Raw genomic sequence first — 23,372 nt, forward strand, 5'->3', positions numbered from 1 at the left:
TTGAAAGATCCTAACACATGGAATAAGCCCCTCTAGTGGGATATTTTGTGGTTTGGGTAGGGGGAAGGAAAGCCTCTATTACTAACTGAGGACAAAGAGAACTTGTCAGACCTTGCTGCTGTCTCAGCCACACTGAGGAGTTGCTGGACATGGCTCAGCTGCACTGAACCAAGGCAGCTGGCTGGCATCAGAAACCCCTTCCTGTCGCTGTGGCTCATCCAAGGTACAGAAACCACCTTGCGCGTGCTCTAAAGGACCCAAGGTGATTCACCTTCCGCTCTAACAGAATGAAAAGAAAATAATCAGTGCCTTGGTGCCTTACCTCGCGGGCCTGGCCTGGCTTCCAGATACATGTTGTCCTTCTGGTGAACTGACTTTATTATTATTTAAAAACTTTTTTTTTGGTTTCATAGCTAAATGTTCACTACGGAAAAACTAGAAAGTACAGAAAAACAAAAATAAAGTGCTTTTTATAGCTCTTTTTGTAGACCTGCCATTGTAGGAGGCAGGTCCCCTCATCCTACAGGCATGGCCCCATATTCCAAATCCAGTGACGACTCTGGGGTGAGGCCCGGGAATTTGTATTTTATGAAAGCTCTATGGGTGGTTCTGTTCTGTAGTCTTAAGAAATATCAACTTAACCTCTTCAGTTCTTCCTCCTTCACCATCTTTTCTTAATAGTAGTTTATTTCTAGAAGGGCACATATTTTTCCTAAAAGGACTCCTCCCTGGTTCCCACTCAGGTAAATGGCTGATTTTCAAACGAGGGTCACTTAACTGATCCCAGAATCCTCACCACCGTCTGTGGCCACCTTACCCGAATGTGTGGCTGCAATTCCCTTGTTAGCAGCATCAAGGGCATGGGCCCAGGGGTTGGTTTCACGCACAGGCATTGCTACGGGTGCTAGAGCAGTATGGGCTGGCTTAGCAGCAAGCACATGGAAGGCTGAGTCAGTGCCATTAGCTACAATGGGAGCAGACAACATCAATGGAGTTAATTCATGCGGGGTGTACAGGTGGCCCCTTGGAGCTGGGTCAGTCAGGCCAATGAGCAATACTGGTGGAACAGATAAGACAGAAAAGTTGATGTTGGTGTAACCATGCCATTTTGTAATGGATACACAAAACCTTGGCAAAGAGAGAATTAGAGGTTGTAATTAAAATGCCTCTAGTGATAAAGTCAAATGACTGTTCTAAGAAAATCTGTGTATGGGTAGAGAAGAAATGAAGCCTAGAAAAATGATTTCAAATCAACTTGAACGGCGCTGCTTTGTCTTACGAGCCGCAAAGATTGAACTCTTTTAGATACAGCTTAGCCTTTGGCATGATGATGTAGATAAAGCATTTCTCTCTCTTGCCCCTTTTCCCAAAGATCAAATTATGCCAACAATAACAACAATGAGATAAATACAATGATTCCGTATAATGTGCTAGGCACTATGTTAATAATACTTTAGCATGCATCATCTCATTTAATTGTCTCAAAAACCCAAAAAGGCTGGTATTATTCCCATATTACAGATGAGAAATTAAGCTTAACATATGTTTTCATTTGCTTAATAAATTTGTAATTTGCTACAGAATTAATTTCATCTCTCGTTTTTGAAGATTGTTCCCCCTTGGTAGTGTTCATAGTATCTCTCTTTGCCTCCCTTCGTGAAAATCTCCTGACTCTCACTCCTCTACTCCAGGCATCTTGTCCATCAGTTTCTGCTTCTCAGCCCAGCTTCATATTTAGAGTGGAGCAGACAGGCAGGCACCTTCTCCTGCCCTACACTAAAATCATTCCTTCTTTAGGATTGGGCGACCATTCGTACAGCACTGGTACTATTTGCCCAGGGCCTGTCTGAAAGACTAGCTCACCCTTAGACTGGGAGCCCCTTAAAGGTAGGGAAAGGACTATGATCTATTCAGTTTTACACCCACTGCCTTGTAAGCAGGTATCGTCAGTAGAATGTAACAGGTACCATGTTCAGAAAGACCTGGGTCTAAATCCTGGGTGTGCAATTCGGGTAATTTACTTAACTTCTCTGAGCCTCATTTTTCTTATCTGTAAAGCTGACCTCAAAGGGTCATTGTGAGGATTAAATGAGATGGGAAAATGCATGAGTGTCCTTACTACGATGAGGCAGGCACTAAGTGCTCAATAAACTGTGCCTATTACTATTGGTATTATAAATATTTGTTATGTGAAATGAAAAGCCATTTGGTACACATGACTATAAAGGCTATTTTTTAAAGAGACTCTGGAGGAAAAACATGTAGTAGCTTCAACCGATAGGAGCAGGGTACTGTCTCCACAGCAAAGCTTTTTCTGAGCGCTCTCTCAAAAGAAATGAAGAAATGGCAATTATAGGAGCTCAAATTCTAAATGTCTGTAATTTAAGTTATACATGTTCTCTGCTGACCTCTTAGTCAATACTGTTAACATGGTATCTCTGAAAATAATAACATTTAGAACTCTCTAATGCCACAAAGTCAAATTTTAGGACACCTGTTACAGAAAATGAAATAAACTAATGAACCAAAAGAAGTATCTTCTTTATAAGCTTCTTGTGACAGGGTAGAGACTAGGTGAGTCCAGGGCTTCTTGACCTGGGCACTATTGATATTTTGGGCCAGATAGTTCTTTGTTGTGAGGGTGACTATTGTGTACCTTGAAACATGTTTAGTAGCATCTCTGGCCTCTACCCAGGTGACAGTAGCAATCATACCCTACCAAGTTGTCAAACCCAAAAATGTCTCCAGACAATGAATGTCAGATTTTCCTTGAGGAGGCAAAATCACCCTGGGTTGAAAACCACTGTGCTAAAGCAAGCATAACACTAGAACCAACCCTGATGACTGCTGCTTTGGAGAACTGGCTGGACGCCGATTCTTAACAGTGAATGGCAAATAAGGCAGTGGGTTGGGACTGCAGTTACTCCTAACAGAATGGGATGAACGATAGGTAGGTACATGCAAAATGACAAATGCAGACATCTTAGGAAACAGGAAAGGGAAAAAAGCAGGAAGACACCGTTGAATAGGGACATGAATGGACCCGAGTCATTACCAAACAGGGAAATGAATGGGTCTGACCTGTACTTGGGGAGCTCAGGATGCCAACTTACGGTCAGTGAGCAGTGTCATAAAAGTACTAATTTCAAAGAGAACGGCTGAGTAGGCTAAGAGGGCACCAACCTTGAAAGGCAGGAGATTGGGGTGCCACCGCTGTCACTGGTTTGGTCATTGGGGCGGATGAGAAGGGATCCTCGGAGGGCGTGCTGAAGGCATTGGTGATCTGTGAGCACAGGGAGCTGATACTCTCTGCTTCCCCTTCTACCTCTGGCACTGCAAGACAAACAGAAACTGGCTCCAGACAGAAACTGAATAATCCTGAAATATAAGAGTATGACACAAGGTGGCATTTTATGCAGCATCCCTTATTTGTGGAAGGAAAAGTCTCCACTGTTAGGTAGGGCTATAAAAGCAGCTCCAAAAAATTTACTGACCACTATTTCATTGGCTTTTCAGATGAGAGGGTATAAAACATCAACAACTCATGTACTAAGGTCTATCTATCTTCCTCCCGCACAAACCCCAGATTTATTTCCTCTCTTGTGTGACACTATTTGAGATTGTGGTGTTCCCTTTTTGTGCCAAGATGCTCAGTTAGCTAGATTTTTCGGAAGGACATCTGCAACTGCTTGTCTTCCACCAGTTCCCAAGGCTGTTTTAGTTTAGTTCTGGAGCTATTTAGTAACTCTCTCAGAAAACGCGTTAAAGTCAGGGGCACCAGTGGATGCTCAGTTCTTTTTTCTATAATAAGCTATGACAAGGTCACCACTATCGTTTTCCTCCAAAGTACCAAGTACATGAAGTGTGCTACCATGAAAAAGTGAGCTGAGGTGCAGCACTCACGAGGCTTTGTTCTTCACACTGACTCTGGGGTAATTCTGTCTCACTAGGAAGCTAATTCTGTGTCCTGAACCTTTGTTTGCTCAACTGTAAAAAGAGAATAGTTTTTGTTTCCCATCTGCTCCAGAAGGAGACTGAAAACAGGTATTGGAAGCATCTGGAGTTTCCGTGTTTCTAGGAGTTGAGAGCTAGAAAGACCCTCGGGAATGACCTAGTCCTACTGTTCTTTAGGCCTAGCCTCATCTGTCGAGGGAACGTAACTCTCTGTACTTTTACACCACCGCAGTGAGAGGGCCTTGCTGAGACCGAGCCTCCTCATGCGCTGCTTTAGCACTGGCTGGAAATGCCACAGAGTGAAGTAAAATAAAGCCCCATAAAAGCCCTGACCAGATCTGACACTTTAGCTCTGGATCTTATGATGAGGACAGAGCTAACTGGAGCTGGTTCGGCTGCAGGGAGGCCACACAAAGGGCTGTGTGGCAGTTCTGAAAGGTAATGGATATGTGTGAGCAAGCCCACTGTCTCTGATGAACAAAAGATCTTAGATTTATACAGGAGGCCCGTTTAGAGTTTCCTCCCTATGGAGACAACCAGCCACACAGACAATGAGCACTTATCCACTTCTCTTGGTACACCTGACAGTAATGCTCTTTAACTGGATGTGTTCCCAAAGCCTTTTAAGTTAATTCCCTGCTGGGTCCCGAAAGGCCCAGTAAGAATGGAAACCTGAGACCCTTGATGTTTGGAAGCAGGTTGGCTGAGAGGTAGTAAGTATATTTCCATCAGGACAGACCTTGTACTCAGGCTAGGAATTCCCATCATGGCTCTGTTACCTGTCTGTTGAAGAGAAATGAATGATTCACATCTCCCTCTGTGACCCTCAGTTCTTTCCCAATGGGAAACGATACAAGAGATATATAACCATCGACTGGCCTGAGAGCGAGGGGTGGCTAGTTTGATGGGATCCGTGTCTCCACTGGAAGTGACATAATGTGTCCGTGCGAGAGCACCCAGGCAGTCAGGTGAATGCTGCGTTACCTGCATTTTTTATGGGGAAATCAGTCTTCCTCTGCATAGTGGAAGGCAACTCATTGATGCGCAGGGACAGCTGGCGCTTGAAGGGTGACATCTTCTGGCTGAGAGCAGGAAATCCTCGGAAAGAGCCTTGGCGAGCAAGCTGCTCGATGGGCGCGTGCCTGCGCGGGATGGCGTGAGGGTTGCTCACCTCCAGGGAGCCAGCGGCATCCGAGGTGGGAGAGGTGGGGGAGGAGGAGGGCGGGGCGGAGTGGCCCGGGGCCGCTGATGAACCAGCAACTGTCTTATCTGTTTCAGCTCAAGAAAGTCAAGAGAAAGAGGACTTTAGCAATGTCTTCAACTAACCGGAGCTTATGCAGCTGAGGAACTCAAAAACCGTCCTGGGTCCTTTTACCCATCTCCTTCCCACCGTCTCTTAAAAGACAGGTTAGGAGTAGGGCTCAGATCTCCTATTTTGCAAACAAATGAAAGGTTTAATAACCCATTACATGTCACGTGGTACATCTACTAAGACACAAATATTAGATCTTTGATTCTCATGCAGTGATTCATAACTTAAGACTTTGAACGAGAATGAAAAAACAGTACCTATGAACTCCTAATGTGAGGTCCTTTAAAGAATGATGGTTTATGGCTTTCAATGTTTGCCTGCTTATTTGTTTGTGGGAGAGGACTCTGGGAGTGGCAGAGTCAGAAAGGTCTAAATAAGCATACGTTTGATTAGACAGTAGAGAATGTCATAAAGGCTAAATGCTTTTGTAGCTCATTTGAATAAAAGCATTTAGAAGTAAAGTTTTAAATTAGAATAAATCTAAATATAGGACTGTTCCCATGTGAGTACCAGCTGAGGCCCATCTTGATCATGGCAAATCTCCACCCCTACCCCTCACAATCCTGTCATCCCTGGGACTGGCCACTTTGGCAGGTGCCATGTGCGATGCAGAGTATTAAAGACCATGCTTCCAGTCAGAAAATCACTGAAGCAAACTAATAGCTGTACATATTAAATTTTCTAATAAAAATAGCATAGTGTTTTTTATTCTTTGGTATCATGGCACAAATGTTTATAAGAAATGAAAGAAATCACAACCGATAATTTAATTACCAATAAAAATATGTATCTTTTTCGGGGGAGAGGGCTTAAGAATTAGAGCTGTTTGGGTTCAATATTAGATTAATGATATCACCCAAAATGGCTGGTTTAGAACTAAAAGGATATAGTAAAAAGTTAGCAAAATTATATTAAAGGATATTTAAACCGAACTGTTTAATTTCAAAATATTCCTTGTTGGTTTCAATCCCAGCTGTACACAAGAATGCAAAGCATTTCCCCCGAGCCCTATCACTTAGTTCTAAAATACACCCAACCCAACTTTAGGCGATAAACTCCTGAGTAACTTGAATGCTTGTAAAGGCATTTTTGCTATGCTGCCATGTGTACTTGAAAACTCTCATTCTGCAAAAATCACACACTAAAATTAACAAGGCTACGGGAAAAAGAGTTAGGGGCTAGCTTCTCAAAATCTATGGACTTTTTAAAACTAAAACGCTAAAAAACAGTAATAACCTCATAAGTATGGTATCACTGTGAAATCTATGCCTGAATTTGTACCCAGCATAACCGTCAGTGAATCCTTTGCAGCCTAAACCTGTACTTCTTCCTTTTTTATTTTTAATTAAAATTATTGGGGACACTGATTAATAAAACTAAATGTTTCAAGTGTATAATTCAACAATATGTCATGTATATTGATTGCATTGTGTGTTCACCACCTAAGGTTAGATTTCCTTCCATCACCAAATGTTTGACCCCTTATACTTCTTCAAGATGTAGATCCTTCTGAGATCGGATGTATTAGAATTAAAAATCTGCTCAGGGATTTAGATTTTCCCAATTTTGTTTTTAAAGATAGGGGGCGGGTAAGGTTAGGGGAATGTCTTTGCAGCTTATTCTACTGTACTCTCAGCTTCCTGGGATAGTTTAATGTAATAAAAACGGTAAACAGTTTTGAAGCCACTAAACAAGACACTCTAAAGAAAGGACTTTGTTTAGACTTTCAGCTTTGTGCTTAAGGTCTTCATATACTGCTAAGAGTATACTTCATATGCTCTTTGACTGTGAGACAGCTTAGCCCCGACAGCTTCGAAATATTAACTGGTTGGGGAAAACTACTTAAATAAGCACACACTGTAGAACAGATTGTACCTTTCTTGGCATCTTGAATTTGTTTCATAATCTCCTCTCTTTCTGCTTGCTCAGTGGCTGTTGTGACACGGAATGATCCTTCTCTTGTAAAAGTGGTCCGGCTGGCATCAAAAGTAGCAGTCACTCCACATTCCTTCTCCCGCTTCTGCTTACGTTCCAAACAGGCCGCAAAAGCACAGCCTACTGCGTGGCTCAATCTTTCACCCTGCACGTAACAGACGATTCACAAAACGTTTTTAGAGATACAGTACCAACAATTACAAATCAGCTTGAACCACAAATAAGTCTGTTTTTACACAAGGCAAAATGTTGGGAACTCCAGCGTAAACTAGATTTCAATATATTAATATGCCAAATTAATTTAAATGAATGAATTACCCTAGGTGATGCTCGTGACACTTTACTGTGGCAGGCACTGACTGAGTGAACGAACATCAGCAATCTGTGCTTCTGTGAGCAGCCGCTTCTTACTAGTCAGGTTCCCTCTGTCACTCACGTTAGCTCTGGCCAGCAGCTTAGGAGACACTGCTGAAGGTTCCAAGGTCTTGAAATGTAAACCTCTATTTGCCATTTAGGGGAATCGTGGGAATATTTACCAAGCATTTCTAAGAAACCACTGGAAAGGCAAGGCAAATTTCAGGAGCTTAAATATACTGTCAACATGTCTAAGAACAAAAGGAGCAAACTTAATACTGAATAAACACAGCTCCGGCGATGAGAAGGGAACCAGGCAACGGAAAGCTTAGCTTTTGGTCTCTCCTTTCTGAACGCCCAACCCCCACGCACCCTTCCCCATTCCAGGCCTTCAGGGCTTCTAGGCTTTGCCCTACACCTTCCTCAGATTCTTCTGGCTCTAAGCCCAAGGCTACACAAAGGCAGGAGTTAAAGCATGTTTTCATCTACACTCTACTTATAAAGGAATTAAACAGATAAAACTGACTTGTTTGTGGGAGGAAAGGAAAGCTTATATAAACTAAATATTGTTTTAAAGATACACTGAATTACCTAAATTTAATAAATTTAATGGATTATTTTTTACCAGAGTTATTTGTATTTTCTTTATTTTTCTTTACTTTTATTTTTCATATTCATTGCTCATTTTATTTATTTATTAAATTTAAGTATAGTTGGTATATAATGTTATATTCGTTATATTAGTTTCAGGTATACAATATAGTGATTCGACATTTTTATACCTTACATCGTGACCACCTCTCTAATTCTAGTAATCACCTGTCACTGTGCAAACTTATCACAATATTACTGATTATATTCCCCTTCACCTTTTCACCCATTGCCCCATCCCCCTCCCCCATCCAACCATCTCTTTGGTCTCTGTTTCTATGAGTCTGTTTTTATTTTGTTTTCTTTGTTCAATTTTTTTAAGAGTTCAATTTTTTTAAGAGTAAGTGAAACCACATGGTATTTGCTTTCCTCTGTCTGACTTATTTCACTTAGCATAATACCCTCTAGGTCCATCTACGTTGTCGCAAATGATAAGATTTCATTCTTTTTTACTGCTGTGTAATATTTCATTGATATTTCAAAATCTGTATTTTAAACCATATCCCTCATTGTGGAATAAAGAAAGTTAGAGGTGATATAGTAACTGCTGGCATTATTAATAGTGAGAAGAGATATTTGAGAACAGGGAGCCCTTCGAGGAGTTTTCAAAATCACACAATGTAGGCACCTGCTCCTATATATGGCTCGGAGCAAGTAATTTCACTGGATTTTATATGCCAATATCAGATACCATAAGGAGAAGTAATGTCTGAAATGGTTTTTGTCCCTAAGATTTCACGTAACTATAAACTATAAGGTTTCACAATGACTGCTTAAAGACTGATAGACTCACTCTTCATAATCTACATGAGTTGCCATCTAACTTCTTAGTAGGATGATACAAGGGTAGGTATTAAAGCATGAAATAAAAGTACCGAAAGAATCTTATGACCTGTTTGCATTTGCATACAAGTTCTACAGTTCTACAAGGACAAAGCTAGAGGCCAAGGAAGCTTACTATTTCTCCTAGCTCTAGGGCAGAAGTTCTTGAAGACAGACCCAGCTGGAGGAACAGTTCTAACAATATTAGCCACCATTTTTAGAAGTTACCATGGGCCAGACCCAATGCTAAGAGTGCTTATATTTGTTTTCTAAGTCTTCACAACTGTTACCTCCATCTTATAGATGTGGATACTGAGACTTAGAGAATGTTAAGTAACTTGCCACAGCTAGGTGAGAACCAAAGTTGGGTCTGGAACCCAGATCTGTTTCAGAGTCTGAGTTCTTAATAGAGTAAAGCAACCACTTCCCTTCAACCTTGGCAAGAGTTTACTGAGTTGTAGCCTTCATGAATGGCTACAGTGCCTTATTCTGTCTGGACTTTTAAAAATTCATAAATCATACACTCAGTGCTATACAATAATATAGTTAAGGTCATCATCATCATGTAGGAGACCTGTCTTTCATGTCAGAATTTTGGGTAACTTACATGAAGGATGACAAGTTATTCACTATTTGTAAACAAAAACAAATTTCTACTATGCGACATTTTCTAGCATAGTTCATTATACCGTAATTTAGTATTTCTACTTTAATTAACTGAAAATGCACTCTAACTCAGTTCTTTAATTTGTAGTACAGCTTCTATGCAAATAAATTTATAAGCACCTTTCAAATGCCAATATCTTCTAGCCAGATGTATTAGCAAACAAATACATGTAAGAATCTTGAAAATAGTTCTAATAATGAAGTTTAGCAGCCACCCTCACCGGAACACTTTTACTTTCCTTTAATGACCTTGGATCTCAGCTAATCATCTTGCTCCACGAGTTGGGAGATCACACCAAGAGTGTGAACTACTTGAATAAAAGGAGTGAAAGCAGACTAGTTTAGGCACTTCCAAGTACTGTAACAGCACGTACTTGTCAAAAATGTAGTGGGAATTGCTTGACTGAACTAACCTGGAAGGTGCTTGGCTAACTGAGGCTAGTCATGATGAAATCCATGTTGAACTCACCGTGTCCTTGACAGCCATGAAGCAATGACAGATCCAGCGCCGAGTGGTGCCATCACGACATATGTAAGAGAAGGCTCTATCAAAGTTCCTATCTGGGGCACAGAAAGAAACTTTTTCTATTGTCTGGTCAACTATGAGGTCCTAGAAAAAGGGAAGAATAATGGAAGAGAGAACTTATGAGATTATTCAAGCTTCTCAGAATAAACACAGGATATGCATTTCTTAATACAGAATCCCTACATATAAGGCATGAGGCTATGGAATAGCTGGGTCTGAAGCCAGCAGTCTGAATACTAAGAATTTGACCTAGGAGAGATCTTAAAAGGCACTTTGCCCTCCTTTACCTCATTTTCATGGTCTAAAACATGCTTGCTGATTCTAGTTTTATTATGGTATATTCCATGTTCAATTTGCGACATATATAAATCGATATATTTAACCCAATTTCCATATAACATATTTAATGACATCATTCATTCTCAGAACAGTTCTATGTATTTATTAACTTATTGGTCATTTAAGTATGATTTTCTGTTTATATACTTGCTGAATGGCCTCGTATACAGAGTATAAACATTACACAAAATGTTCTTAAAAGTTTTGAGGCTCTGAGGCTCTTCTGTGTGATATCTCCATGGCTTAGAATCCCTAGATGCTAAGGTGGGGGCTATAAGAGCTAAAACATACAAACAAAACGGCTTTTATACAGCCTCACTGAGAATTCCTGTTGCTCCACAAACTTGCCAGTCAATTTTTTAAAAATCTGCAATTCTGGCGGCTCATTGTGATTTTATTTTGCATAACCTTGATTACTATAAATTTCCTCTTCAGCAAAGTAATTCTTCAAGTCTTTTGGATTGTCTGTCATTTTTCTTACTGATATGCGGGAGTTATTTCTATTTTCTAAATATGAGCCCTTCATAGATTATATACATCGCAAAATTTCTTTTCCACTCACGTTGGGTCCAAGAGTGGTAATCCACCATTACTATCATCACTCTATGGAAAGAACTAATTAATGTCAACGCTATAAGTAGCCACCAGGAGGCAACATCACTTTCTCACTATTGTATAAAACAACGGAAAACGGCCTCCAGGCACAACAAATTTCACCCAAAACACTAATGAAAACTGCACAAGTTCTTAAAAATAAGCTAACTAAAATGATCATTTTTTTCCAAGAGTAACATATATTTAAGTCTATCATTTCTCTTGAACTTAAAGAAAAAGCCTTTGATGGAAGATCGAAAGAACTAAAACGCAGGTGTATTAAATCACTTAAAATACATTAGGCGAATTACCCATCAAACTGCTCTTTACCTGCTAGACTTTCTCTCAGGTCCAGTGACATTTGAGGTTTTTTTTTGTTGTTTTTGTTTTTTTTTAAACTGTCTTCTTGTTCAATTTAGGTCTCTTAGGAAATTTAAATTAATGATTAAATGTACTTATATAACACCACATGCTCCCTAAGGGAAAAGTCTGTCTCTATTCTTATTCAGGCATCATTTTCTTTCAAATGCAAAATACTACCTATGATTTGGGCTATTGTGCGAATTCTAAGTAAATGTTAACCGAAGGAGTCATTTACTAGTCCTTAAGATTTTACTTAAGGACTTAAGATTTTTCAAACTTAAATATCACTTTCTAAAAATACAGTGTTCTATTAAGAAAGAAGAAATTTCAGATGTGGTCTATCCCTTAAAAAAATATATATATATATTTTTTAACTGTAGTAAAAGGTCCATCATCTTTTACATCAAATCTGTGAGGGTAAATATTTTTTAAAAATGTGTAACAACAAAAATAGAACTCAGATTTTAACATTATATGAAAATGCTTAGCAGGCTAAACAAGCTGTCATGTAGAACAAAATGTTGAGAGAATTCTATTTTTCATAAAGTAAATGAGTAACTAAATTGGTTTCCTGAGTTAACTAGTCTCTCAGAAGACTGCACTTTGGACAAAGTAGAAGGATTTAGAATAACTGTAACAGCTGAATGGCATTACATTTGATCATTAGGGGTTAAAAAAAATATGAGCAGTAACATTAAAGCTTATAAAAGTTTTACCTTAGTTTTTTCATCCACAACTCTGAGGCCATCTGCTGATACCCACAGGACTGCCTTAACTGCTTTCTTTCCAGTCTTTTAAGAGAAACCAAAAAGGAAGGGGAGGAGACACAAATAATATTAAAAACAGAGTCATCTTCCATAGAAAACACTGACTTTTGCCTTCCAAAAGTCACAAATACAAATGGAGTCCAAGTTCAGGAGGGGTGCCCAAAGCCAGATACTCAAACCAAACTGCAGAAACACTCAGGAAAAAATAAGCCAAAGCCATTATTTTAGAAACACAATGCAAAACAATACAATTAAATTAAGTAAAGGGGAAGGGATAAATGGAATCAAAACCAAGATATCACATTCCATAAAGGGCAAAGAATTCAAAAAGTAGATTCTTCACCCATTTAAAAAATAAATCAAGAAACCAAGAGTCAGATAAATTTAAATACATAAGGAGTTACACCACAAGTAGCTTCTATGAGTGTATTTAGAGTAATACATAAGTCTAAATTGAGATGCTGACCATTGTACTATCCTTTGACTCCAGTGTATCTAGCAAAACACTTGGTCATCTGAAATTTTCATGTTAAAAACCCAAGAAGTCTTCATTATTCCTTTAACAGTTGTTAAAAACCATTATTTCTTCTCTCAGGATTAATAAAGAACTGATTCAGTTTTTAATTTGACATTAAATGCATGGAGACATTTGGGGGACATAGGAGGTTGAAAAACTGTTGAAAAGATATTGTTATTATAACCCGAATTCTTATTACTGTCTGAGAAGATTTCTTTTGCACACAAGAATCACATGGGAACAAGCTGATGTATGATTTCTCATGTGATGGAATGAAAATGGAAGTGTGGAAATTTGTAATAGTAATTGAACAGCTTCCTTCCTAACTGCTCGAAGGATACAAGCAAAATAAATCAAAAGCAAAGTGAAGGCTGAGAATAGGTATAAAAACATCATAAAAAGTATACATCAAGAGAAATCAGGCACTAAAGGCTGGAGCAGCAGCCTCTAGAAGGCGTAAAGGAGGATAAGAGAATGACTTCCGTTCTCCCCTGTATGTGTCCCAGCCCAACGCTCAACACGGAAGGCAAGCTTTATTTAAATAAACTGTGATCCACTCCAAGATCATTATCTCCATCGCCACCACACATCTGATGAGAGCCTATTAATATTATATGCCAGGCAGTGGAAATACTTGAAGAGTTCACAGCCCATTGAAAGGTGACACTCAGATAAACAAACAAAAAATACAGTAAAAAGTGCTACAGTAGAGCTGAAGACAAATGTATAATGATGTCAGAGATGAGGCATGGTCAAATCTGTTTGTGGAATCAAGGAAGGTTATTCAAAGAAGACTGAATTGAGTACTGAAATAATTCTTCTAGATGCCCAGGCCGGGGTAGCGAGGGGAGGAACTGACAGAGGTAGTGCACATGCCAGGCAGAAGAAACAGCAGCACAGGACATGGCAAGTCTGGGCTCTACAAATACTTCAGTATAGCCTGAAAGTAGGATGAGTGAGCGAGGCGCAGTGGGAGAGAGAGAGCAGGAAAGGCCTAGTATGCCTGCTGAAGAATCCTACCTTAATTCTGTGGGCAACCAGAAGCTACTGGAGGAATTTAAACATGATTAAATGGGTTTGCATTTTAAAAATATCACTTTGGCAGCAGTAGAGGGAGTTGGAAATAGACTGACAGGAGGGGAAAAGACCACAAGATTCCAGATGACAGAAAATGAGGGTTGAGCTCTCTTGGCTGAGATAGAGACGGAGATGAGAAAGTTTTAAATGGTAAATGTAAGGGAGCAGTTGAGGATTCCGCTCTGGGTAACTGGGTGGAGAGGGTACCACAAACTAAGATGGAGTATAGAAGAGATGCAAAAGCCAGTTTGAGAAGGGGAAGAATAGGATTTCAGTTTTAGACAAGCAAAGTTTGAGATGTCTGTGCAACATCCAGTGGAGACGTCTAACAGACAATTGGATATATAGGTCTGAAGCTCTGTAGAGAATTCTACGATAGAATTGTGTATACTTCATCTGTAAAGTATTTGTAGGGTTGGTAAAAGGATCAGAGATATACACAGTACCTGGAACTTAAACAGGGTAATAAATAATTGGTAGCTATTTATCATCATTATATTATTAATATACTTTTAAAAACTTTTCCCAACAGTAAATCTTCTTGAAAGAGTGATACACTTTCAACAACAACTAATCAATCATACCTACACATTGAATGGGAAAAGCTAATGGCAAGATGGAGACTGAAAGCCCAAGAAAAAGAGAATAATTTAGAAAACAAAGTCATCCAGGAGGTGGATGGGATGAGGCTAGATTAAAAGTTTAAGACAGGAAGAGAGATGTCCCTTCTTTGAAATGGAGGGATGGAGTGAGGCTGGGTAGAAATGCAGACAGATTTGTAAAAGAGGGAGTGTCAAGATGAGGAAGTTTACTGGAGAAGCACAAGTTTATCCGTGAAGGAGATGAGATTATCTACTCTCTTTACTCTGCTGTGGAGTGAAAGGACAGGCAGAGTAAGACAGTAAAGATCTGTAATAGCAGCCTAGGGGCAGAACAGCATATCGACTCAGAGCACAAACTCTAGAGCCAGGCTGTCTGGGGATTTGAATTCTGGTTCTGCCACTTACTAGTATGACCAAGGGTAAATTACTCAACTTCTCTATGCTTCGGTTTCCATACCTACATAATGATGTTAATAATTGTATACACCTCATGGGATTATTATGAGGATTAAATGAATTAACAGATGGAAAAGGTTTAAAACTAGAATGGTCATATGACTTTCTGTTTAACCTGGGACTGCCTTGAAAGTGAAAGAGAGGGCACTACTAAAGCCCTGCAACAGGTGTTAGTTACACTGGGGCTGTTTCAGGCAATGAGATAATAGTCACCCCACCAACAACAGTAACTGCCCACATTCAGCCACCCCTTATGCAGAGGTTAGCATTTTGCTGGAAGGTACCGTCCATGAATTCAGGCAGCTTTTTTCCCTCTTTATTGTTCAGTGCTGTGTCTATCCTCAGAACTTAGAACAATGCCTGGCACAGAGTAGGAGTGGAAGAAATATCTGTTGAAGGAATAAATGTGCTAAATATCTGCTGTAAGGAACAGGAAACAACTAATCAGTGACACAGAAACCTGCCAGGTGGCACTGAAAATCCTGTGTAAGAAATTTACATCTGAAGTTTTATTAATCTGATTATTGTGCAGTTGCAGCCTGCAGTGTTCAGCACCTAAGGCAACAGATAGGTAGGATAACTTCCACGGCTGGGAGACCAAAGGAGGGGACAATAAAAGGTCATTTTAAAATGGGACCGTTTCCCATTTAGTCTCCGTACAATAAACATGGAAATAAAACAATTTCTTGGCCCGAAATACTGTTATGGAAACATCTCTACTTTTTGAGGTATGTCTTTATTACAATTTTTATGGTGTTGTACTAATCAGTGAGGTATTGTATTTCTCATATTTCATGGCCTCTGATCTCTCTAAATAGGGGAAGAAAACAGATAAATTCTTTTTGTATTTGTTTATACATCTGAGTACCGGCTCTTGGTTGTCACTAGCTTGCCGCATTACAGTTAATTCAACCAGGTATTGAGATATGAAGGCTCAAAGGCACCTATAGCTGGAATTAAGTCCAGACTTCCTCTCACAAATTCTATAATAGCAATGCTTCGAGTCTTTCATTCATAATATAAACTAAGATTCCTAAGCAATTTTTAGAAAATGATAAAAGTCATAGAAGATGAAAGTGTTTGCTTTTGTTTGCCCTAAAACTGTATATTTAAGCTAATACCCAAGAAGATAAGTTAAAAGTTAGCTAACCAAAGGGGCAGGGGTGGGAGGAAAGATAACCCTATATGAAATGTAGAATTTATGTACATCTTAGTGACACAAACACCTCTTAAAAAATATATTATATAATACTTCAGAAACTAATAAAAATGTGGTAGGGGTAATATAGATGTGAGACATACAGAATTATTTTACCACTGTTCCAACACTTTCTACTTTAAAAATAATTTCAAGGTTATAGGTAGAACTTACACTGACTAGTGTCAATGCACTAAAAACACAGTTTATAACAAAGAGAAAATTGCTTATTCTTCAAAGAAAGAAAATGAGTTTAACATGGAAAGAACTTCAGTAACTTATAATTTAAAATGATGAAATCTGAGAAGGATCGAGCTAAACTATGAGTGAAAGATGACAAATTTAAGTATAACTTTCAAGTAACCACTCAACTCTCTAAATAGCCAACTTAGAATTTTAAAATTAACATCTGCCTTAAATACTTTTTATTATGGGTAGACATAAACCAACACAGAAATGAAGCAAGCTGGCACTGGAGAAAATAATAGTAGATAGTGGATCTATGACAAATTACTTAATCAAGAAACTTGTACTGTAAGTAAAAGAAACACACAGATAATCTTAACATGAAAGTAACACAGTGAAGAAACACACAATGGTTGTAAAAATGACACAGAAATAGCTTAAACAAGCTCAGTACACTGTAAGATCACTATCCCCTAAATATAAACGCTATAATAAAAGACAACTGAAATAACTAATTACAATTTTAAAAAGCCATTTACCTATCTATCAATCTCTCTCCAGAGTATTTTAAGTAGACACCAACTGAAAAAAAAAAAATAGACTGACAAAGGATGAAGATCACAGTTGGTGATATTCTTGGTAGGCTGATAGCTCCTTACAGCTGCTCTTTCATTTTACATATTGGTGTTATCTGGGAAAGTACTTCAGATTTCCAGTTGGAGAAGTAAGTTTTTAAGCTGTTTAAATCAGGGATGGGCAAACTTTTTCTGTGAAAGACCAGATAAATATTTAAAGCTTTTCAGGCCAAACAGTCTACGTTGCAACTACTCAACTCTGCCACTATAGCACAAAAGCCACGGACAATATGTAAACAAATGAACATGTCCTGGTTCCAATAAAACTATTTACCAAAATAGGTAGTGGGCCATAGAATGTCAGCCTCTGATATAAATCATCGTAATCCCTGGAAAGTGATCATTAATTAAATCTTTTGGAAGGACATTATATTAAAATATTACACCTGTTTAAAACTGTGTCCCTGAATTTTTTTTTTTTTTTTTAACAAATGTGCTTATAGCCAATCTATTATTTTAAACTGTGACTCAGATCTCAGGTGCTGTCCAACTCTAAAATTCTATGAATCCCCAAATCACCAATTAGGGGAGAACATGCAATTAATCAACATAAATAAAAGTAATATTTGGAGGCAAGACAATTCTGCTGGGCATATGATAAGAACAAAAAAAGTTAAACAGGTGTTCTAATGTAGGCCAAAGCAAAGAAATGCTATACAGACACATGGAAGTATAATTTGGCACAGCTATGAGATGTCACGAAGCATAGCAGCAAACGGTTTGGGCAGGAGGGGCAGAACAACAGTGATTTGCCATTCTACTGTACGAAGTTCTTTCTGCTACACACCAAAGAGGTTTTCAAGGATACCCAACGTGTAAAGAATCACGGGTCAGTCTTTCTGTCACAACTATACACAGAGATAACCCAGTCATTACAGAGTATTAACGAAATAGTGACAGGCAACCATGATATGGTGTGTCTTATGATGAATGAAGAGACTTCTTTCCTTTCATAGGAAACCTGGCTTCATTTTTTTTTTTTTTAATCTAAGAAGGGCCTTAAAAATCTATAATTTGATATTTGAATTTCTGAACAGAATCATGTAATAAACTATTTTTTTCTTATAATTCCAAGATGCCGTGAGTATTCCCCAAAGGACAAAGTGATGAAGGGAAAGAAACACAATTTTCTACAGGATTTGAGACTGGCACTGTCTCTGATGGCTGCTTCAATTAAAAGTACAGTAACTTTTAAGCCGGGACACTACTCTTTTTCTGCATTTTCTTAAGTGAGAGGGACCATTAAAAGCTTTCAGGGGAAAAAAAATAGGGATGGTAGCGTGTCACAAACGAAACAGCAAAGGAGAGATTTTTGGAGACAATTTAGTCCTTCTAGTTTGTCAAAGTACTTTTAATTGAGGAGGGGGGAATCCAGGGATTCTTCTAATATTAAATTTATATTTCAAACATTATAATAGCAGAAGTGAAAATTCCACAGGCATCTCCAGTTCAACCTCTCCAAAACCAAATTCATCATGCCTCTTTGCACAATGAATGATTCCCGCTTCCTTTGGTCATCCATACCCAAAACCTGGGTCTTAGCGTGTTTCTTCTGTATATCACTAGGCTGAGTGAATGAATGAGTGGAGCATGTTCTCTCTCATACCAGTGGTCCTGTTAACACTGTTTCTTCTGTGTGAAACGTCTTCTCCCTCTAACTTAGCTTAATTGAAACTCATAGTTTTAAGTCTCGGCCTTAGGTGTCATTTCCTCTTAGAAACTTTCATCACAACCTCTCACATCATTCGTCCTTCCTCTGGTCCAGTAGTACCTGTTAATGTTACACAATTTGGTAACCATTTTTTAAAATTTGTCTGATTTCTCCCACTTTAGAGTCAACTTGAAAGTAGTGCATCTGTCATTCATTCATCCATTCACCCACTAACTCAAATATTTTGGAGCAGCTATGGACCACATATTATTCGAGGCATTGAAGATTCAGCAGTGAACAAAACAGGTGAAGATCTCTGTCCTCAGAGAGCTTACATTTTAGTGAGGAAGAGATTAACAAACAAATTAGTAAAAGGTATGGTATGACGAATGGTGGTAAGCCTGATCAAAGAAAAATCAAGCTAGGAAGGGGAATACTGAGTATGTGTGTATGAAAAATAATGGTATTTGGAATTTAAAATAGGGGCCTCATCAGGAATGGTGATTTTGAACAAAGAATGGAAAAATTTGAGGAAGTAGGCCATGCAGATATCCAGATGATGTGTTTCAGACTAGAGGATATGGCAAGTGCAAAGGTCCTGAGGTGGAAGTATACCTGGTGTGCTCAAGCAATGTCAAGGAGGTTAGTGTGGCTAGAACAGAGGGAGTAAGAGTAGGAGAAGGCAGGAAAAGGAACAGAGGGAATTCATGTACAGTGGCCTCCAAGGCCCAAAAGACTCCTGGTAGGTCAGGAAACTACTGGAGATCTGGGGCAGTGGAGCAACCCAATAAGACCTCTGTCTTAAAAAACATCACTCAGTCTGGTACCTTAACGGATGAGATGGTAGGGGAACAACGATGAAAACAGGGGAAGTAGGACACTATTGCAATGGTTCAGGTAAGAGGAGAAGCTGGCTTGGACCAGGGCAGGAGTAGTGGAAGTAGTGAGACAGAAACTGTTAATGGACCGGATATAGGGTTTGAGAGAGAGAGAGAGAGAGAGGAGTCACAATCAGATCTAAAAATTTCAGCTAGATTACAGGGACAGAGTTGCTGTGTATGAGATGGGGAAGACTAGGGGAGAGCAGTTAGGGAGAGAAAGATTAGGAATTTGGTTTGTGACATGTTAGTGTTAGATGCATGGTGTAAAATGATTAACAATGATGACGATAACAACACCTATCTACTATGGCAGGCTTTTTTGTACACTTTGCTTATACTTAGCCATTTAATTTTCACAACAATCACATGAGGTTGATATTAGTATTATCCTTTTTTATAGGTGGGGAAACTGAGGTACAGGTAGTTAATAACCCTTCCCAAGGTTATTAGACTAAGTGGCTGAGCCAGGATTAAATGCAAGCAATCTGGCTCCCCAGAGTCTGTGCCCTTGACCTCTATGCTATACTGCTTCTAAGATGGAAATACCAGTATAGAAATCAGGGGAGATATCTAGAGACAGAAATTTCAAAATCATCAGCATAGAGATGGTATTTAAACCCATGACACTGGATGAGATCCTTAAGGGAGACGTGTAGTTAGAGAAGAGTCCACAGATTGAGAAGTAGGCAGCATTATAAGAAAAAAAAAAAAAAAAAACACAAGAGAGTATGATCTCTACACCCCAAAGGAACAGAGTGTTTCAATGCAGGGGAGTGATGGGCTATGTCGAATGCTGCTAACACACCGAGTAAGGTGATAGGACCATTGGAAAAGTAATAAAAAAGTGACAAGAACAGCTTTGGTGGAGTGGTGAGGGTAAAAGCCTGATTAAATGAGTTTGGCTGAAGAAGGGAGAGTAGAAACTGAAGGCACCAAAAAGAAACTTTTTTTAAAAGATGGTTTTTATGCTAATGGATGATCCACTAAAGAAAGGCTGATTATGGAAGAGAGACGGGGCTGCATTGCTGGAATAAGTAGGAGCTGGAGTAGTAAGAATCTAGTGGAGGAGCAGGGCTCTGGCAGCAGCATGCTCGTCCCTTGAATAGGAGGAGAAACAGAGTATATGCGGGCATGGATGCGGGTAGCTGAGTAGGTGTGGAGGAGGCACGTAAGAGCTTTCTTCTGACTGATTCCATTTTTTTCAGTGAAGTAGGAAGCAAGGTCATCAGCTGAAAGACAGAATAAAGTTAGAAATTCTGGAGGTGTAAGAAAAAAATAGTCATCTCTCATGAGAGAGTAAATGGGCTGAAAAAAAAAAAAAGGAGACTGTCTTGCTTATAATTATATTTGATAGCCTAGCACCGTCCCTAGCATGTTTTAGACACCAACTGTGAGTTGAAGCTTCAGAACCTGGGTTCTCAAAGATACAAATAAAAAAAGATAACTCCAAAGATTATTGAATTTGTTTTCGAATTTTTTTAATCTAGAAAAAAATCAGTGACCAAGGCATTTGACCCTCTCGGTAGTCATGTCACAGGAAATAATAAAACCAAGGATGAATGGAAACCTTCTGATCACTCTCAGGACTTTTTTTCCTTCATAAATTTGTTATGATGCACTTCAAAAAGAAAAATAAGCCAAATCCTCAAAGATGCATCTAATAAAATGCAAGAACAGCAAGATTTACAGAAGGGCATAGGATTTAAAAAAAAAAACAGGAAGAAAAGGAAAGAGGCAGCAAATATTCTCTCACTTTTAAAGAAAAAGATCCAGAATGGAAAAAGATCCAGAATGGAAGATCGCACTAAGTACGATTTATCACGGAGGAGAAAATTGGGGAAATCTAAACTAGAACGTAGATATGAGTACACCGATTTAAGAGGGTCGTAAATACCATGAAATGTTTTATTCTCGAGGATTAGATGAAAGCAATATAACCATGTGTTATCTTTCAAAAATGCATTCTCTAAATCAGAACAATTTCTAATGATGCCGTTTAACAACTGTAAAAGTGTGAAAACTTGAAAAAAATATATTTCGCAGTACATTAATAGGATCACTTAGAACAGATATAATATTTTGGGTAATTTTTATGCAGTTTGAAGTGGTTACACACTCCCACCAGGCCCTGGGAGGAGTTCGCAAACTCAAATGCTTACAGGGTTTAGGAGCAGGTGAGTGAAGCAGGCCGAGTGTAAGGACGAGAGGGCGTTGCACGGACTGTGGCAAATAGGCAGCCAAAGGGTACAGTCACTACTCAGCTCAAGCCATTACTGTCACATCAGAAGCATGCTGTTTTGCCAGATCTTCTCATTTTTAAGCAGATAAACTAGCACACAGTTTTTATGTGCTAGTCTTCAGTGTTTGAAGTACTGGCAACTAATTCAAATTTATAAACTGTGTGCAGGCCATACAGTACATGTTTGCGGGAGACATTCGGGCCCTTGAACTGTCTCATGTCCTCTGCGTTAGACACTTCTCCATTCATTATCCTTGAGGAGAGCAGACGCCAACACTTTTGAATGAGAGAACATCAGCAAGGGGTAGGTGAAAGAACTTTGCGCCAGGCTTCAGAAAATCTTGGTTTCAGGGTAGGCACTGCCATTTACTACTAGCTGGATGACTTCTTTGAGCTTGTTCATTCATTTGTAAAATGTAGTTTCATGAATTATCCTAATTCACTGAACTGTTGTGAGTAGCAAATTAGAAAGTAGGTCAAAGAATATCATAAACTAAAAAGCTCTACATAAATACAAGTAAATGGCTGTAAAATAATAAAAAATAGATACTGGTCTTGGCCTGCAGTTCATGGCACAGAGCTCCTGAAACCCTTGTAATTTCCTAAGTAATGAAAGCACTATGAGCATTTCTTGTCCTAATATTTGGTCTTTGACCCATTCCTGACATAGGGATTCTAAAACCCTTGTAAATTCTTAATAGGAGCACTAGGAGCATCTTTTGTTATAATAAAGCAACTCTGGGTGGGCTCTTAGGTGGCTCCTATAACAGGCTGGTCACCACAAAGAACAAGCGATGATTAGAAGCTTGACATTTTCAGGCCCACTCCCCACCTCCAGAGAGGGGACAGGAGCTAGAAATGGAATTAATAACTGATCATGCCTATGTGAGGAAGCTTCCATAACATCCCAATATTACACGGTTTGGAGAGCTTCAGGTTGGTAAAGACATCCACACCGGGAGGGTGATGCACCCAACTCCATGGGGACAGAAGCTCCAGTTCTCCGGACCCTCCCAGACCTCACCCTATGTATCTCTTTATCTGACTGTTCATCTGTATCCTCGATCATCTCCTTTAATAAGCTTGTAAATGTGTTTCCCTGAGTTCTGTGAGCTGTTCTAGCAAACTGATCAAACCTGAGAAGGTCACGGGAACCTCTGGTTTGTAGCCAACTGGGCAGAAGTTGTGTATAACCTGGGGACCTACTACTTGTGATTGGCATCTGAAGTAAGAGGTAGTCTCATGGGACTGAGCCCTGAAACTGTGGAATCTGACACTATCTCCAGGGAGACAGTGTCAGAATTTAGTTAAATTGTAGGACACCCAGCTGGTGTTGCAGAGAATTGCGGAGTAAAGGAAAAAGATCACACAATTGGTGACCAGAAGTGAAGTGTTTGTGTGAATAGTAAATGAGACACACAGGAGAAAGACTCACAGGAGGCTGAGTTTTTCCAATATAATGACTCTACAAAGAGACCTAAAAGGGTGGCCTAAGAACGTTTGACATTTCTGTCCAGTCAGTTCTTCATAAAAACAGGAATATAGATTACTTAACTCATAGAGTTCCTCAAATATATTAAAATTATAAAATCCTTTTCAAATGTTAAATGCCCTGTAATTACTTGGTAATAAAGTATTGGCCTAGTG

General features: G+C 39.1%; 1 protein-coding gene across 16 annotated transcripts in view; it reads right to left on the minus strand.

Annotated features, from left to right (window-relative positions):
• NUMB (NUMB endocytic adaptor protein) overlaps positions 1–23,372 on the minus strand; it is a 129,048-nt gene that overhangs the window by 2,227 nt on the left and 103,449 nt on the right. For 6 of the 16 annotated variants that reach the window (XM_039883729.1, XM_039883725.1, XM_039883726.1 and 3 more), the window contains 6 exons: positions 12,233–12,307; positions 10,164–10,304; positions 7,142–7,346; positions 4,939–5,232; positions 3,184–3,333; positions 818–1,057 (listed from right to left, as the gene is read on the minus strand). In XM_039883729.1, coding sequence (XP_039739663.1) covers positions 818–1,057; positions 3,184–3,333; positions 4,939–5,232; positions 7,142–7,346; positions 10,164–10,304; positions 12,233–12,307 — 1,105 coding nt within the window. The remainder of the gene's footprint in view (positions 1–817; positions 1,058–3,183; positions 3,334–4,938; positions 5,233–7,141; positions 7,347–10,163; positions 10,305–12,232; positions 12,308–23,372) is intronic. The other 10 variants (XM_039883731.1, XM_039883724.1, XM_039883723.1 and 7 more) reach the window with 4 other exon arrangements.

This window comes from Pteropus medius, unplaced genomic scaffold, assembly GCF_902729225.1.
Source record: "Pteropus medius unplaced genomic scaffold, Ma_sr-lr_union100, whole genome shotgun sequence".
NCBI lineage: Eukaryota > Metazoa > Chordata > Mammalia > Chiroptera > Pteropodidae > Pteropus > Pteropus medius.